The following is a 17,047-nucleotide window of genomic DNA, read 5'->3' on the forward strand; positions in this document are numbered from 1 at the left end:
GGGCAGACAGCTCAGGAGTTTGGCACCCTGCCAGTGGACCTTACCCTGGAACCTATGCTCCCCAGTGTGACAGGGTTGGACTCATTTGTTGGTTTCCCTACACATGGTTCTTCTGCACCTTCTATATGAACCTATAGTTAGTACTATACTTGATAGGTACATATCCAAGAGACTTAAATTTTTGGTCTGTCCATGTGTCAGTTGGGCCCTGAATCTCAGCAGAGTTGCAACACCTTCTCTAGTTCCAGCTACCTCTTAATTACAAAATTTGGTAGATCCTCTCAATCCAGATTTACTGAACTAGCATAGAACTCAAGAGGATCGACCAGGTCCTTCTCCTCCTTAATAACAGCAGCTAACACTCTTCTAATATTTATTATGTCCAGAAGCCAGTGATCGATTACCACACCTCAACATATCTGATCTACTGGCAGTATTTGATACATCTCATCATGCCTTCCATCTTGAAAAGCTTTCTTCATTTGGCTTCCGGAACTCCAGGCTCCAATGTTATTATTATTATTATTTACTTAGTCTTGCTTGTGAGTTTGTCCTCATCAACCCATCCTCTCCACGTTAGTGTGACTCAGAGCTTAATCCTTGCACCTCCTCTCTTCCTATCTCCTCATTCAACTTCGTGGCTGTAAAGACCATTTATCACTGACGATGTCCACCTTTGTAACTCCAGTCTAGACCTCTACCCTACTCTCCAGACTGGTGTATGTATTTGCCTAGAGCATATCTCATTTGGATTTCTAATTTATGTCTCAAACGTAACATGGCAAAACCAAACTTCCAGGTAGTGGCTGTAGCTTAAGTGGCTGAGCACTTGTTTTCCATGTACAAGGTCCTGGGTTTGATCCCCAGTACCTCCTAAAAACAAAACAACAAGCAAATGAAAAAAAACAACTTGAGGGAACCAGTGTAGCTCAGTGGTTGAGCATCAGCTTCCCACATACAAGGTCCCAGTTTCAATCCCTGGCACCTAAACAAACAAACAAACAAAAACCCAAACTTCTGATCTATCCTTTCACACCCCAACCGCCCCCCCCAAATGTTATGCCTGTCATATATTCCACTTCCCCATATGTTCCAACTTTCTTCCACTGATTCTTCTTTTTCTCCATTCTGCATGTCCAACCTGTCACCAAATCCTGACTCTACCTTTTAAACACGTCCTTACCACTACCGCTCTCCTCCACCTCTGTCTTCTTGGACTGAGCCACCATCATCTCTCTCTTAGAGAACTTAAGTAAACTGCCAAGTGCTCACATTGTACAAGTAAATCTAAGGCTCCATGTTCTTTACCCACTAGTGTCCCAAAGTGTTAACAACTCTCCTAAAGGTAGTGCTCAGGAGCCATACTGTACTTTTCTTTGAAAAACATTCCTTACATAGGAAATCTTTTCTCATAAAAAATTAGTCCATCTTTTATATTTCACTCTAATTGACTATGGTGGGGCACCCAAAGCCAGCTTTATTTTATTAAGCCTCCAGTATGACTCCTTCCCCCATGAAAGGCATATATATGTTCAAAAAGGATAGCATCAAAGCCCATCTCCATTTGTCCCTTCAAAGGATATTCTAATCAGGTAAACTATTCTTCTGATACATTAAAGTAAAAGATTACTAATTATACTAAATTTGATGTGCTTAGCTTTTTTCCCCCCCACATCTGGGGCACATTATATCATTTTCATGTTTTCGTTCTCATCATCTTCTTTCAGTACATTTAAGTGCTTTGTGACTTTCTCAAGCAGGTGGAGGCTCTGATTCAACTGCTAAAGACATGTATTTGATGAACACCCTAACTTCTAAGACACAAAACTGAATTGCACAGAAATGGTGGGAGAAAAAGTTTCGAGCACAAGAGATCTCAGAAGAGGAAATCACTTCAACACCTTTAGTTTCTGAGGTCTTTGTTCACAAGTGCTGGAACATTCCATGGCTAAAGAGCATCTTGAAATACCAAGGAGCCTTGTCTTCTTGACATGCCATTAGTTAAAGGTGATTTCAGATCATCAAGCTTCCTTCCTTTTAGGATTACTCTTTCCAAGCACCAATCACTGAGCCAGGAACCCGTTAGAGACAAGGTTCATTCTGTCTCTACTCTGTGTGCTGTAATATAGAATAGGGGTAGAAGGAAGATACTAGAACAGAACGTACTACAAAAGAAATGTAACTAGGAGAATTGTGCATCTAATTCTCCTACTAATGAACTAATCAATTCCTTTTCTCCTCCCAGTCTCCCTGTTCAAGAAGCTCACCTAATGAAATCCGGACCTAACGTACTCCAAAGAGTGGCATGAAAATCGAACGCAATGAAACCTTACAAAATATTTTAAAAGCCAAGTATACAAAGAGAAGAATCAATAATCATATATATAAAGTATTTTTATCCTATTTCCAGGTTAAGAGCTGGATATCTCAGAACCTCAGTTTACCCAATAATATCTACCTATATTAACGAACATATGCTTCTCTCATTGATTGATCCCTGAAGCAGATGAGGCCACAGCACTTCATGACCCCTCAAATGCCACGCTGTCCAATCTGACACTCCTGAGAAGTTCTACCTAAGGAAGGTTGAAATTAGAAGTATCAGAATCTAGGGTGGGAGGCATGTCACCTGCGATGAGGCCACTCACAAACTCGACCTATCAAGTTTTATCAAAACTAAGATACCATCAGCTCTAATTCCCTTCAGTATTTCATAAGAAAGGGAAAAAATATTGTTGTTTATCAGTTCATATTCCTTCAGCTGTAAACAAGGATGCCAATTTATAAGAATGCTCGTACATGTTAAAAATATTCATTTCATGATCAGGAAAAGAAAATGGCTTTACCGTGGTTTTTAAGGTCTTTAAAAATAAGAGGAAGGTGATAATGCTTAGTCAGTAAACTAAAGTGATACAGGAGGGTCTATCTGTCTAGGTATCTATTGTGTCCCACCAGGTTCCAAAAAAATGGTGTATGAAAAATTATCCCCTATGACCCAGAGAAGTAATCTGGTGCCTTGACCTGGGGGAACCTCATTTTAATTCTTGTCCTAACATGTAACTTGTTTATTTAAAAAATAACATGACTAACTCTGCCAAGGGTCTAACAAACGCAGAATTGAACGGCTAATCAAGGGAGAAGTGAAAGAGATCAATGAGAAAGACATGAACCCATTCTAGGTATGTTACCATTATGTGCCTCCAAAAGACATGGGCACATAGGAAAACATACTCTGTGATTAAAATGACCAAGAACAATGCTTTGTTTTTAGATATGAGTGCTGGTAATGCAGATGATGTAATTACCACACTCTAAAATGGTTGAGGGGTTTTGTGATCTATTTATGATTGCTGTTCTTTTCCTTAGTGCAGAAATTGGCAGAGTTTTTGTGTAAAGGGCCAGATAGTAAATATTCTTGACTTTGTGGAACATATGATCTGTTGTAAATACTCAGCTTGCTATTGTGCTGTAAAAGATGCCATAGATGACATTTAAACAAATGGGCTTGGCTACATGCCAATAAAACTTTATTTACAAAATCAAGATGTAGGGCAGATTTGGCCTATGGGCTGTGATTTGCAGATCCCTGTCTCATAAGACAATAAAATTTCAGACTACCATGCAAACAAACATACTGGGCCATAACATATCTTAGAGTTTCAGTTGTAGAAAATCTAGAGTCCCTTTTCAGCCTGAATTTTAGGAAGTGAAAGCAAGCTTATGTTCATGAAGATGTGCACATTGTATGAATTCTTAAGGAAGTGAGAAGTAAAAGGGTGAACAGGGATTGTATGAGGTCTACCTCAATGAATGCCCAGCTTTAAAGATGCTGAAATGGCATCTTCCTAAGGAAGCTGAATATAGACTTGCCATGGGACCTGGCAATACCACTGCTAGGTATACACACAGAAGAACTGAGAGCAGAGACATGAACAGACATCTGCACACCAATGTTCATAGCAGTGTTATTCATGATTGCTCAAAGTTGGAAACAATCCAGGTGTCCATCAATAGACGAATGGATAAACAAAATGTGATATATATACACAATGGCCTATTATGCTGCAGTAAGAAGAAATGAAGTAGTGAAGCACATGACAACATGGATGAACCCGGAGGACAGTATGCTGAGTGAAGCAGCCGGACACAAATGGACAGCTACTGTATAACTGCACTAGTAGGAACTAATTATATTTTGTAAACTCATGGAGTTAAAAATAGAATATAGATCACCAGAAAATAGAAGGAGGGTAGAGAATGGAAAGCTGATGGTTAATCTGTACAGAATTAGTTAAAAGGTTGTTAGTAACTCTTTGGAAATCAATGGGAACGGTGAAAGCACATCATGGTACCTGTGTCTAGTGGACCTATCATACGGGTATGACAGTGGTTGAAAGGGAAAGTCTGAGGAGATGTACATTACTAAAAGGAAAGTTAAAAAATGTAACATGGGACTGCATAACATAGTGAAACCTCATGCAAAATACAAATGGGGGTGACAGAGCATATATAAGACTGTTTTTACAAAATGAAAGTACAAATAAATTAGAGAGATGGAAACAGAATAGCAGCTAAGTATGGCATGGGAGGCTTAGAGAGATTGAGAGGTGATGAGTTCTGTTGGGTCGGTTGGTTTTTGTTTTATAGTATTATTATTATTACTGGAATAATGAAAATACTCTAAAAATGACTGAAGTGATGAACGCACAACTATGTGATTATACCAAATACCACTGATTGTACACTTTGGATGGATTTATGGTTTATTAATATGTATCAATAAAATTGATTTGTTGAAAAAAAAAAGGATGCAGGGATGGTCTCCTCTTGTTTTTTCATCAGTTCATGAAGATTAAAAAAAAAATGCCTGGTGCTTCTTCCCTGTTCTATTTCTTAAGACACCTGATGCCCTCCGTTTTATTTGCTTCCTGCAGCAGATAAATTCTAGAGCAGAAGTTCGTAACCTTTCTTGTCCCACGGATCCCTTTGCCAGTCAGGTGAAAACCACGGACCCCTTCTCAGAATGTAGCAGCAGGTAGTTTTATGACACTCAACTAGCGGTGGGTCTAACAACTACTGTAATTTCAAAGTATGGATGTGTGGAAACGATTTTTCAAGATATGCAACAACTGTAATGTGATATGAAATGAATACTACTGTAATTTACTGCATACATTCATAAGTAAAGGAAATGCTAGATTTCAGTTAGAGGTCAGGGAAAATAAAGATAATGAGGTGATTTTTTTCAATTCGAGCTCAATGACCCCCTGAAATCTTTCCACGGACCCCTCGGGGGTTCATGGACCTCTGGTCAAGATGCTCTAGGATGACGCCCATCGATTCATACCCTGATATAATCCTTCCCCTTGTGTGTGGGCATCTTGCATGTGGCATGTTTCTAAACAACAGAATTCTGGAAAAGTTTTAACTGGGTCCCTGAGAAGCCAAAACATTTTGATAAAACAGATGGAAAATACATCAGCTTCACTGAGGAAGAACAGAAAGTGTATTATCCCCAGCATCTAGAAAATTGCTGAATTTAAATTTTTTTAAAAAGGATTTGAGGGTGTTTCTTCTATTTAACTTGACACCAATTCATTAGCTGAGCCATGGGTGTTTGTAGCAGAGCAATTGTCTAAATAACCCAGAATATCTGCCAAGACTCCTATTTATTATTCTAGGCATTGTCATGTCCACAATTACAGAAATCTGTAATTGACTTCTTGGCATTGATCCTCAGGTCTGAAGTGCTTCTAGCAACAGAATATCATTTGTGTAAACATTCACAAATCACCATTTTTCCACCCAGCCACACAATGCTGAGGAGGAATAAAGCAAAATAAAACTGAGACAAGAAAGATAATATATTGGTCATTTTAGTAACTGGGAAACACTTTCATTTCACTTTTCTAAAATAACACCAATATAGCATGACCCCTTGTGACTGCCCAAGGGAAGTCCACCAGTGGACAATTAAGGAGAGGCTTCAGAAGATGGGGCTTTAGATCCAGCCTTTCTACTTGGAGTGCTGGCCCTTGGGCAGGCCATTTGACTTGATGACCTTCAACTTCCCAGTCCCTCAAGGATTCCACACACAGCTCTTGAGGGCCTATTTTGTGCATAGTTTATCTTCAGGGTTATTGGGAAGGTCAAATGAGACAACGAATATGAAGATATTTTACACACCATACGAACCAATGGAGCTACTATGACTCCATTTCCACAGCTCACATTCTCAGACTAGAACCCACGTGCCTTCCAAGGTATGAGTCTGGCAAGAGGGCCAGAAAGCACTTGCAGCAATCAGGGAAGACCAGCCCTCTCTGGGTGTCTGGACCACCTTCAGGCGTTCCCCTTTGGCTCCCAGTTCAATTCAAATGAGTTGTGCAATAGAGTCCCATTTCATCAGGGTGCTGTTGGGCACTTCCTCACATTCACTCCCCAACATCCTCAAGTGAGCTTCTGGATTGCTCCCAATCATTGGTTCCTATGGTCTCCTGGGTTCTTCTGACTTCTATAAGCTTTTCTGTCTGAAATGTGAAGTTCACCTAGTTCCAAGTCTCCCTAGCTACATCTGAGCAGGTGGGACAGAGCCTGAGATGATGGTTTGCCCTGAAGGAGATGGCCCAGCAAGCAGCTCTTCCCCTCTCCAGCACCACTGATGATTGTAGATAGCTGTCCCTGGGGTAATACCTTCTCTTGAGCACCTACCTGAAAATACAGGCAATGTAAGAGGCCTCATACCAACTACAAGCAGGCAAGCATTTTGCCCAAGGTATGGGGACCCAAAGGCTGAGAAATTAGATGAGAATGTTTGAGAAACCCTGCTACCAATAACATGGGTTGTTTCTACAAAAGCCCAAGAAATTCAATGACATGCAGAGAATGAACAGTAGAACCGACTTGGTGTAGGGTTGGAGGATCGCAGCTGCGTGTGCCTTTAAGAAGCTTTCGGGAGAAGCAGACGTGGCTCAACTGATAGAGCATCCACCTACCATATGGGAGGGTCCCGGGTTCGGTACCCAGGGCCTCTTGACCCTTGTAGTACACCGGCCCACATGCAGAGCTGCCACACACAAGGAGTGCTGTGCCACACAGGGGCACCCCCACATGTGCAAGGAGTGTGCCAAGCAAGGAGAGCCGCCCTACGTGAAGAAAGTGCAGCCCACCCAAGAGTGGCGCTGCACACATGGAGAGCTGATGCAGCAAGATGATGCAACAAAAAAGAGATGCAGTTTCCCGGTGCCACAGAGGGTGCAAGTGGACACAGAAGAACACACAGCGAATGGACACAGAGAGCAGACAAAAAGGGTGGGGCAGGGGGAGGGGAGAGAAATAAATAAAATAAATCTTTAAAAAAAAAAAGAAGCTTTTGGTCTTTCCTGCACAGGTAACAAAATTTCTTATCTTCTATCAGGTTAACTGCTCAAGAAAGCAATGGGTGGCTAGGTTTTAAGAAAGCTCAAGGAGTTTTTTCCTTTTTCACATCAATTTAAACATGGGCACAGGCGTGCAACCTGCAGGTCCTTTGAAATAAAATGAAATCCCTAAACTGCAGAAGAATAAGGGTGTCCTTTCATGCCAATAATCCTACTTGAGCATTGCCTGATTTCAGTCAAGTGCTGTAAGAGCCATCTGGCGTGCACTGTTGCTATCTTACCTCACAGAAACTTCGGCACTGATGCTTCCTTAGGTCCCAGGATTCCTTGCAGGGCTCCAGACACTGGGAGAGAGTAACAGTGAAAATAAGTAAATCAAACATGGATAAAAACATAACCAAAAGGAAAAATAATCCACCTATGGTTGTTTCTTTTCCATACCCTTCCAAATGTTTCCTGTTAGGTTAGGAAATCCTACCGGTACGTTGATTATTTTAGCTGTGAAGAATATGAATCTAAGCAAGAGACTCACTACAGAACTGTGACAAAAGAGTATCTTTCAGCACAACTGAAAAATAAAGGATGCAGTGTTTGGAGGTGATTTATAGGAAATGTTTGTATATTCACTATCAAGCCGGGACAGTCTGGATAAGAAATATTTTTATTCAATAACCTTTTTCAAGGTCGTTTCAGAAGAATATTTTTTTCTCATAAACTTTAATGTTAATCTTCTCTTAAATTGGCAACACAGGATTGTCTTTTTTGTACATCATTTAAAAGTGGTTAAGTGAAACTGTACTGTATTAAATATATGTGTGTGTGTAGGTAGGTGTGTGTGCATGTGTATGTGTATATAAATATAGTCGATGATTTATGACTTTAGCTCAATGAATCCAAAACATTCCAGGATAATTACTCTTGATCACCTAACTAAAGCTTATTCTATTAAAATATATTGAATAAGCCGGAACATTAGATTCTGACATGCCCATTTCCTGGCATGAGGATGGCATTTTTAATTATTTTAATTCTTAAAATCCTTGCATTCTTCAATGATATTTTCTAATAGGTATATCCCTCCTCCCAAGTTGATTAGTGTTTATCTCACCCAAGCATGTTCTAAAACAAAGTATGATTTATCACCACTATAACATTTCTAAAGAACACCATTTTTCTAAACAGCAATGAAATATGGTTTAAAAACTTGTTTGCCTAACACATTTCACTAGCTCCTTAACGAGTTAGTTGTATTTCCTAAGGGTACGGCAATGCCTTATCTAAAGAACTTGGATTTAGTTTAAGACACTGGCTCCTAGCCAAAAATGTTTAGCACTACTCATTTAGTAAGTATGCTTAGATTTAATTTCTTCTCAATACCATTTGAAATGAATAAATGACACTCTGGAAAATTCCTGGAGATTTTACTCAGTTTGAAAAATGTCCTACCAGTTGCAAGACCACCCCACAAGATCTGGGAGTGGTTCAAGGACAGATTCAGCTACCTGCAAGTTAATTCTTTGTCATTTCATGTGGGAAACATCCTATAAGCATTTATTCTATGGAATAAACTGCTAAATGGTACCTAGCTAACAATGCCTTGAAATAAGTATATAATTCTTGCTTTCTGTGATTGGGATAAATGTAATTATGAAAATAAGCTACTACATGTCTCTCTAGCTTCATTTTCATAAGTGCACACTCAACCCTTATTTCCACAATTCCATATAGTCTTTCTTTAACAGCTTGTGGAACAAATACCCTATATAATACAAATATAAGGAGGCAGATGTAGCTCAAATGATAAAGTCTCCACCTACCATATGGGAGGACCCGGGTTCAATCCCTGGGGATTCCTGTGATAGAGAAGAAGAGAAAGTGTGCCTGCATGGCGAGCAAGTGCCCACGTGGTGAGCCGAGGGCCTGCGTGAGTGCCCGCATGGTGAGCCAAGTGCCCACGTGAGCTGAGTGCCCACGTGGTGAGCCAAGTGCCCGCATGAGTGCCCGTGCGGTGAGCCAGTGCCTGCGCAAGTGAGTCACACAGCAAGATGATAACGCAACAAAAGAGAGACGAAGGGGAGAGTCAAGGTGAAGTGCAGCAGAAAGCAGGAACTGAGACAGTTCAATTGAAAGGGAACCTCTCTCCATATCAGAGGTCCCCAGGATCAAATCCCAGTGAATCCCAGAGAACAAAGATGAGAAGATAAAACAAAGAAAGAGAAATAGATACAGAAGATCACACAGCGAATGGACACAGAGAGCAAAATCAGCAGGGTGGGGAAGGGGAGGGGAAGAAAAAATAAAATAAAATTCTAAAAAAAAACCACAAAAAAACAAGTATCATTTACTGAAACTTGGTCATAGTTCTGAAATGCTAAGGGAAATAATATATAATGCACTTGTATACTAATTAATACAGAATCTCGTCTGCCAAGCCTAGCATCAGTATATACAATTTATTTTAAAGTATTATTTTAATCAAATGCTTGCCTCATTTCCAATAACCACAATTGGCAATGTCTAAAGATACATCTCAAAATGTTATTTATGACAACCAACATTTTCTTTTAATAATCTTCTATGAAAACTACATGGCAAGAATTGCATGGACACAGACATCTGAATAAATCTTTGCAGGATAAATTTCCCAAAACTCTATTTCTTTATAATGTTCTTGGCCAGTTAAAATGATCCAAACAAAAGCTAAAAAGAAAAAAATTTCTCTCATACCTCATACAGGCAAGAAAGTGGTCCTGTTTCTCCAGATAATTTAAAAAGTAATACCAATTTTTTCTCCACTAACCTAGAAAGATATATTCTCAGTATCACTTAGTTAGGTAGTCTAATTTCTCTATATTAAAACATACACTAATATGAAATATCGCCATACAATATTCCACTATAACGTAAGATCCATGAGCCCCACCACTTTGTGACATTCGGTATATTATTCCAGGTGTATGCAAGCAACTCAAGAAATACTTGTTGTACAAATTAATTAATAAAATTTCAAATATTTTTAAAACCTGGATCTAGAGTTGGCATACTCAAATGCCTCCAGGAACCAAGCAAATAATGAATAAGAATGAAAGGGCTAACAGATTAAGAACACTTGGAAGCTATGGGCAAAATGGTAAACTGGAGAACCCACCCAATGTTCAGCAGATAACTGCTCATCACTGCCTTCCAGATGTCCAGGGCTGCCTGGGTGCTCTGAGTTTGACAGAGAAACCAGTGGTACTGATTTTATGTAAACTATTTCACCTTTAAAATATACTGCATGGCAAGTACGGGTCATCTTCTGGTTTACTGCAATTTATTTAGAGCATAACATACAAAATGTATTATTTTAAGTGTTCTAAGTCAGTGCTTAAATGGGGTGATTTCGTATTTCATACCCCCAGGAGATACTTGGCAATTCTGGAGACAACTTGGATGGTTCTGCAGCGGGGTGGGGGTGGGAGGTAGATTTCTGGCTTCTGGTAGGTAGTCGTGCACAGGACAGACCCCACAGTAACAACATGACCCTACCCTAAATACTGGTAACACGAGCTACAGAAGCCCTGCACTACGTGTGACAGAAATGCCCTGAGCCTGTCGCAATGATAGCCTCGACCCTGAAATCCAGCCACCTACGGCTGTAAGTGTAAGAGCTACTCCAAACTGTGCCTGCTAATCTTGTATCAATTCCTTCTATTTCAGTCACCTTCATCCTCCTAAAGTTTAAACCACCATTTTGATAATGTGAGATCTTTCATGAAAATAGTACGTGGTTTGACATTTTGGTTATCAGGTCAACCGGCGAATCCTACCTAAAATACTTCTCCAACCTCCTTGTGAATTTCCTTCAGTGAAGCTGGTCTCTTTCAGAAGGGACCTGAAACACAAGATCCCTTCTACTTCCTCTCTGTTACTACTTTTCTTCCTTGAGGAAGACCTATTCTACCCTCAACTGGGAGCAACCGCCACTTCAAACCATCCCTTCTTTGACCCTCGCTATCCAAATCGTCACACACTGACTTTTCCTTTTTTGCAAACGTATAGGCATTATAGTGCACCCCCAGAACTCCCTCTTTTAAGAACTGATTTGTGGTCTAAGAGGCGTACTGAAGTGATTCTCTAACACTCCTCTCTAGTAGGGAGCTTGTCTGCTAACGCTTCTACAGCCCTTCACAAGGCACATGCGCATGAGGATGCACAGGAAAGAACGGACTTGACAGGTGAGTCCACGTGCACCACAGGAACGCAGCCAGAGCAGAATGGAGGAATGGGGAGCTTTCCTTCACTCCTGACTCTTCAACCCTGAGCAAAACGCAGGGGTTCTTGTGCCCCGAGTTTCTCAGTCAAACTGAAGAACGGCATCTTCCATCTTAACTGTTAAAATGTTACAAATACATAAATAGGGCCAGGTACTTTACAAACTGTCAAGCACTTTTACAACTATTTGTTCAGTGGAGCTATATAAGAACAAAAAAATCTGCGGAGAGTTTCTAAATTGTGTACTATTAAACCTATTTTAGAGAGGAAGAAACTGCAGTTTAGAGAGGTTGAGAAAACAAAGCTGGGAAGCGGGTCTGGCTCAACAGATAGAGTGCCCGCCTACCATATGGAAGGTCCAGGGTTCAAACACAGGGCCTCCTGACTGTGTGGTGAACTGGCCCACGCACAGTGCTGATGCGTACAAGGAGTGCCCCGCGTAGGAGAGCCCCAAGCATGAGGAGTGTGCCCCATAAGGAGAGCACAGCCTGCCCAGGAGTGGCACCACACACACGGAGAGCTGACGCAGCAAGATGACGCAACAAAAAGAGACATATTCCCGGGGGCACTGACAAGAATGCAAGTGGACACAGAAAAACACACAGCAAAGGGACACAGAGAGCAGATAACTGCGGGGGGGGGGGGGGGAGAATCTAAAAAAGAAAACAAAGCTAGTGACTAGGGGAATGAGAATTTGAGCCCATCCTTTTAGACACTTAATGTTATTGTCATCTGTAGCAGTTTGATATTATTGATGAATTCCAAAAAGAAATACTGGATTGTGTTTATAAACTGATCTTCTCCTCTGGGCATATTAGATTATATTGGATTCATAGGTTTACTTGATCAAGTAATCATGTAAACACTTTGTACCAGTAGGGCATTGAGTCCCTGCCCCTTGGAGGGTAGGGGCTCACAGATAAAAGGCATGACAAAGGACAGAGAGTTGAGGGCTTATAATGTTGGAGTTTTCATGTTGGAGTTCACTGCTGAAGTCTTATGCTGGAACCCTGGGGAGAGAGACGGAGCTGTTCACCTGATAGTCCACAGCTGACCTTGTGGAGGGGACAGAGGAGCTGAGCCCAAGGGAACCCAGGAAGCCTGAACCCTCACAGATGTCAGCAGCCATCTCGCTCCAAATAGACTTTGGTGAGGGAAGTCACTTATGCTTTATGGGCTGGTATCTGTAAGCTCCTATCCCAAATAAACACCCTTTACAAAAACCAACCCATTTCTGGTATTTTGCATCAGCACCCCTTTGCTGACTAATACATCATGATAAAGCACTGTTCTATTTATGCCACATGGCTGCAGGAGCTTAATGAGATAACGCATGTGAAAGGGATTTGCAACATGAAAAGTACTTTGCAAATCTTTGGGATTACTAAATGATTATGAACCCAGACATGATTCTATTCCAGAATGCCTTAAGTGTTTCAAATTCCAAGATAATTATGCAATCATGTTCTAGAGGACTGAGTATTCATACCACAGAGAAAGAAACACAATATCTAAGAGCTAAAGTACTGACAAAGAGAGAAATTAGGGATATTGTTTTGGTCTCTACTGTCTGGCAAATTCAGCAATTCTATAACTTACTAACCACTTTCATAAAAATGCACCAACTGAGGGAAGCGGCTGTGGCTCAATCAGTTGGGCTCCGGTCTACCATATGGGAGGCCCTAGTTGGTGTCCCAGGGCCTCTTTGTGAAGGCAGGCTCATCTGCATGCTGTGGAGTGCCACCCAGCCCGCCAGCGCCGTGGAGTGCCAACTCAGCAAGGTGACACAACAAAAAGGGAGACAAGCAAAAGCACAGAATGCGCAGCAAATGGACACAGAGAACAGACAGGAAGCAAGCCACAGAGGTGGGGGCATGGATAAATAAAAAATAAATACTGACACAGACGAACACACAGCAAACGGACACAGAAAGCAGAAGGCAAGCAAAAAGACCTACACCAAATGAAATTTATATTACCTAGATTGCAATCACAATAAATTCTGACGGAAAAAAGTTTTACACCAGACTTATCACAAATACCTAACAATCAATAAAGTACAGCCCGTAATTACACTATGCTACATAAACAGAACCTACACCAAATCAAAGCAATCAGCAATCTATATATCGCATTCTGTTCAAATCAGCACCTGTTAAAACAACAAAGACGGGTTAATATTTTTGATGGGCAAAGTACTTTTCGAGTCATCAAGGTATAAAAATGTGATAAATTTTTTTTTCTGTCCTGAAGTAGTATATAATCTCTTCCAGGAGAAAAATCTGCAGAGAAATAAATCTAAAGCAGTGAAGAATGGAAATAAGTTTTAGAAGAACGACATGTCATCAGAAACAAAAGCAGTGGTGGTTTCATTCAAACAGGACAACTGTAGAGGGCTTCAAAGAATCGGGGTACTAGAATTAGCTTGGAAGGATGAGTAGGGCTCGAGCAATTTAATAGATTTGGAGACAAAACAGTATTGTGTGGGGGGAGAGGAGTATGGTACACGACTGCTGGAAGGGGAGAACACAGTAGATAACAGGCTTGAAAGAGAGCTACTCGCTCCGATCTGTGTTTACAATGGCTTGAGTTAGAATGGAGGGGACAGAGGAGATTGCCGGGAGTGAAACTGGTAGAAAAGTCTTTACAATGTTGCAGCAAAGCCCAGAGGAGGGACTGAGGTCCACGGCACCATCGATGTTGCAAACAGGTGGTTAGGTTTCAACTTTCAGCTTGGAGGATGGAAGAGTCTGGGATGGAGGCAACAGAACAGAGATGCATGACAATGGTCACGAGTAACCCATATAGAAAACCATCCAGTCTGTTTCCCAGTGCGGTGGAAAAGTGCTGATGATTAGATGTATGTGATGTTCCAGGGACAATTCTTTGGCCAAAGCAGAGTGGAAAGAAAGGAGGCCAGTTCCCAGGTGTGGAACACGGAAATTGGCGGTAACTGTGTTGGAGGCAAGAGAAAGAGCACCGTACCTTGAAGTCAGCCTGCCCTGGAGGCGAATCCCTGATCTGCCTCTGGCTATCCACTTTTGTGCCATTCAAGTTTTATTTTAGCCTCTCTGAACTGCAGGTTTCTGACACCTAAAAGAGTATAATACAATATTTGTCCAAGAAGATTCCTTTGAAATAAACTTCATAAAGACACCCTTTGTACCTGCACAGAGGAGGCACTCAGTGGGGCCAATTCCTTTCCACTTCCAGAGGAATAATAAGCAGAATTTATTTTCATTCTTTTCTATTTCCCCAGTGCCTACTTTTTTGTTACAGAAGTTAAAATTTTTAAAAATTTCATTCTCTCAAGCATGCTCAAATAATTGTTTTAAAAGTGCCAAATTTCTTGCCAAAAAATTCCAGTGCCCGGGATGGAAAAGTAGGAACAGTCTCATGGATGGCCAAGGAAAAAGTGGAGGCTAGAGCATTGTGCATTTTTTGCACATATTATATTTAAAAAAAAAAAAAAATTTCTGTTGAATAACTTTTAAAAAGTGTATTAAATAATGGTTTCTATTTAATTGTTGTCTGGATTGTTGCCTGGATATAAGCAAAAGCTTTGGGTTCTACGAACCAAGTCCAACTTTTCATTGCATACAGGTATCTATCCATAGTATATAAAAATGCTATCAATAAATGTTTCCAAAGAACATTTCCGGGTTCTGAACTAATAGCAAATTTCCCTGGGAAACTGCAGATCTGTTTTCTAAATGGAAGTTAGTATTTTTTTCAATATACCTCCTGAAATCTTGTACCCTACTGCCTTTAGAAGTGTACATGGACTCCCTCCAGCTCTAAATTGGTATAGAAATTGCTACAATCCAGGTTGTCGAAAACTGAATGTATCTTGCCAAAATAATGAACTCTTTTGGTGGACAGCCCGTAGTAGTACAGTTGAACAGAGGATTAGCATGCCAACCTATGCAAAATATTATGCCTAAGCCATTTCACATCACAAATCAACTTGTTCTGAAAAACTCAAAGATAATTACACTTCAGCCACGATGCTTATCAAGAAATCTGTGCCTCATTATATCACAACCTATTTTATATTTTTTTACAATAAAGGGAGCGCCAACATCCAGAGCCCCCTTTTAGTTTCAGCAAAAGTGTGTTTATAAATCAACTCACAAGGAGAAAAGAACTGAATCAAGATGGTGATCATGGAGCTATGCTCTTACTGAAATTCTTTCTCATTTCAAGTACACCATAATGCATTATCATAAAGTCTCTTGAAATAGGTATTTCATGGAATGCTCTTGCTGAAAACCAAGCATGCTTTCTTAGCATCGATTTCATTCCAACCTGATCTTCTGCTATGACATTTTAGCATAGTACTGTGGTTTCAAATAGTATTCCCATGTTTATTGCTCAAATTTTTTAAAAACTTGATTTTAAGTGTTCCTAGTAGAGAGCACCTTAACCAAGTGATCGATTTAGCATTCCCAATAATTGGTCCGATGGATAGGCGTCCACCTACTACATGGGAGGTCTACAGTTCAAACCCCAGGCCTCCTTGACCCGTGTGGAGCTGGCCCATGTGCAGTGCTGATGCGCGCAAGGAGTGCCCTGCCACACAGGGGTGTCCCCCGCATAGGGGAGCCCCATGCGCAAGGAGTGTGCCCCTTAAGGAGAGCCGCCCAGCGCAAAAGAAAGTGCAGCGTGCCGAGGAATGGTGCCGCACACACGGGAGAATGACATGAAAAGATGACGCAACACATACATACATGGACATATATGTACTTATTATTTTTCAAACCATTTAAAAATAAGTTGCAGACATTCTGACCATTTACCCCTAAATAATTCAGCCTGTGTCTCTTAAGAACAAATATGATTAGCATTCCATTGTCAAACTCATGGAACTTCACGTTGGTGTAATACTGTTATCTAATATACAGCCCATATTTCAGTTTCACTAATCATCCCAATAATGTCCTTTCTATCATTGTTTTGTCTGCATCTGGATTCAAGACAGCATCCTGCCCTGCATTTCATTGCCAAAGGCCATAGCTCCCTAGTCTCCTTTCCTCTGGAATACTTGTCAGCCTCTTCTGTCCAGGGTAGTGAGGTTTTTCAAGAGTAGAGGCCAGCTTTGTAGAAGGTGCCTCCGCCTGAATTTGTGTGTCATTTCCTCATAGTTAGACTCTGGTCCTGCGCTTTTGGGTAGCAGACAACTGAGGAGATGCCATGTCCTTCCTAGTGCATTACTTCAGGAGGCATCCGAGGTGGTTTCTCCCCCTCATTTTTTTTTTTTTATTCCCCCCATTTGTCTGCTCTCTGTGTCCGTTTGCTGTGTGTTCTTTTGTGACTGCTTCTATACTTATCAGCGGCCCCGGAATCTGTGTTTCTTTTTGTTGCGTCACCAAAAAAAAACTGAAGGATTGGTACATCTAGATTGGGGTCAACAA

At 40.9% G+C, this 17,047-nt stretch overlaps 1 protein-coding gene across 1 annotated transcript in view; it reads right to left on the reverse strand.

The window, feature by feature from the left end:
* Positions 1-17,047, reverse strand: part of ANOS1 (anosmin 1) — a 177,140-nt gene that overhangs the window by 72,101 nt on the left and 87,992 nt on the right. Inside the window, exon 3 of the mRNA XM_071212938.1 lies at positions 7,661-7,723. Coding sequence (XP_071069039.1) covers positions 7,661-7,723 — 63 coding nt within the window. The remainder of the gene's footprint in view (positions 1-7,660; positions 7,724-17,047) is intronic.

The sequence above is a fragment of the Dasypus novemcinctus genome, chromosome X, assembly GCF_030445035.2.
Source record: "Dasypus novemcinctus isolate mDasNov1 chromosome X, mDasNov1.1.hap2, whole genome shotgun sequence".
Classification (NCBI taxonomy): Eukaryota; Metazoa; Chordata; class Mammalia; order Cingulata; family Dasypodidae; genus Dasypus; species Dasypus novemcinctus.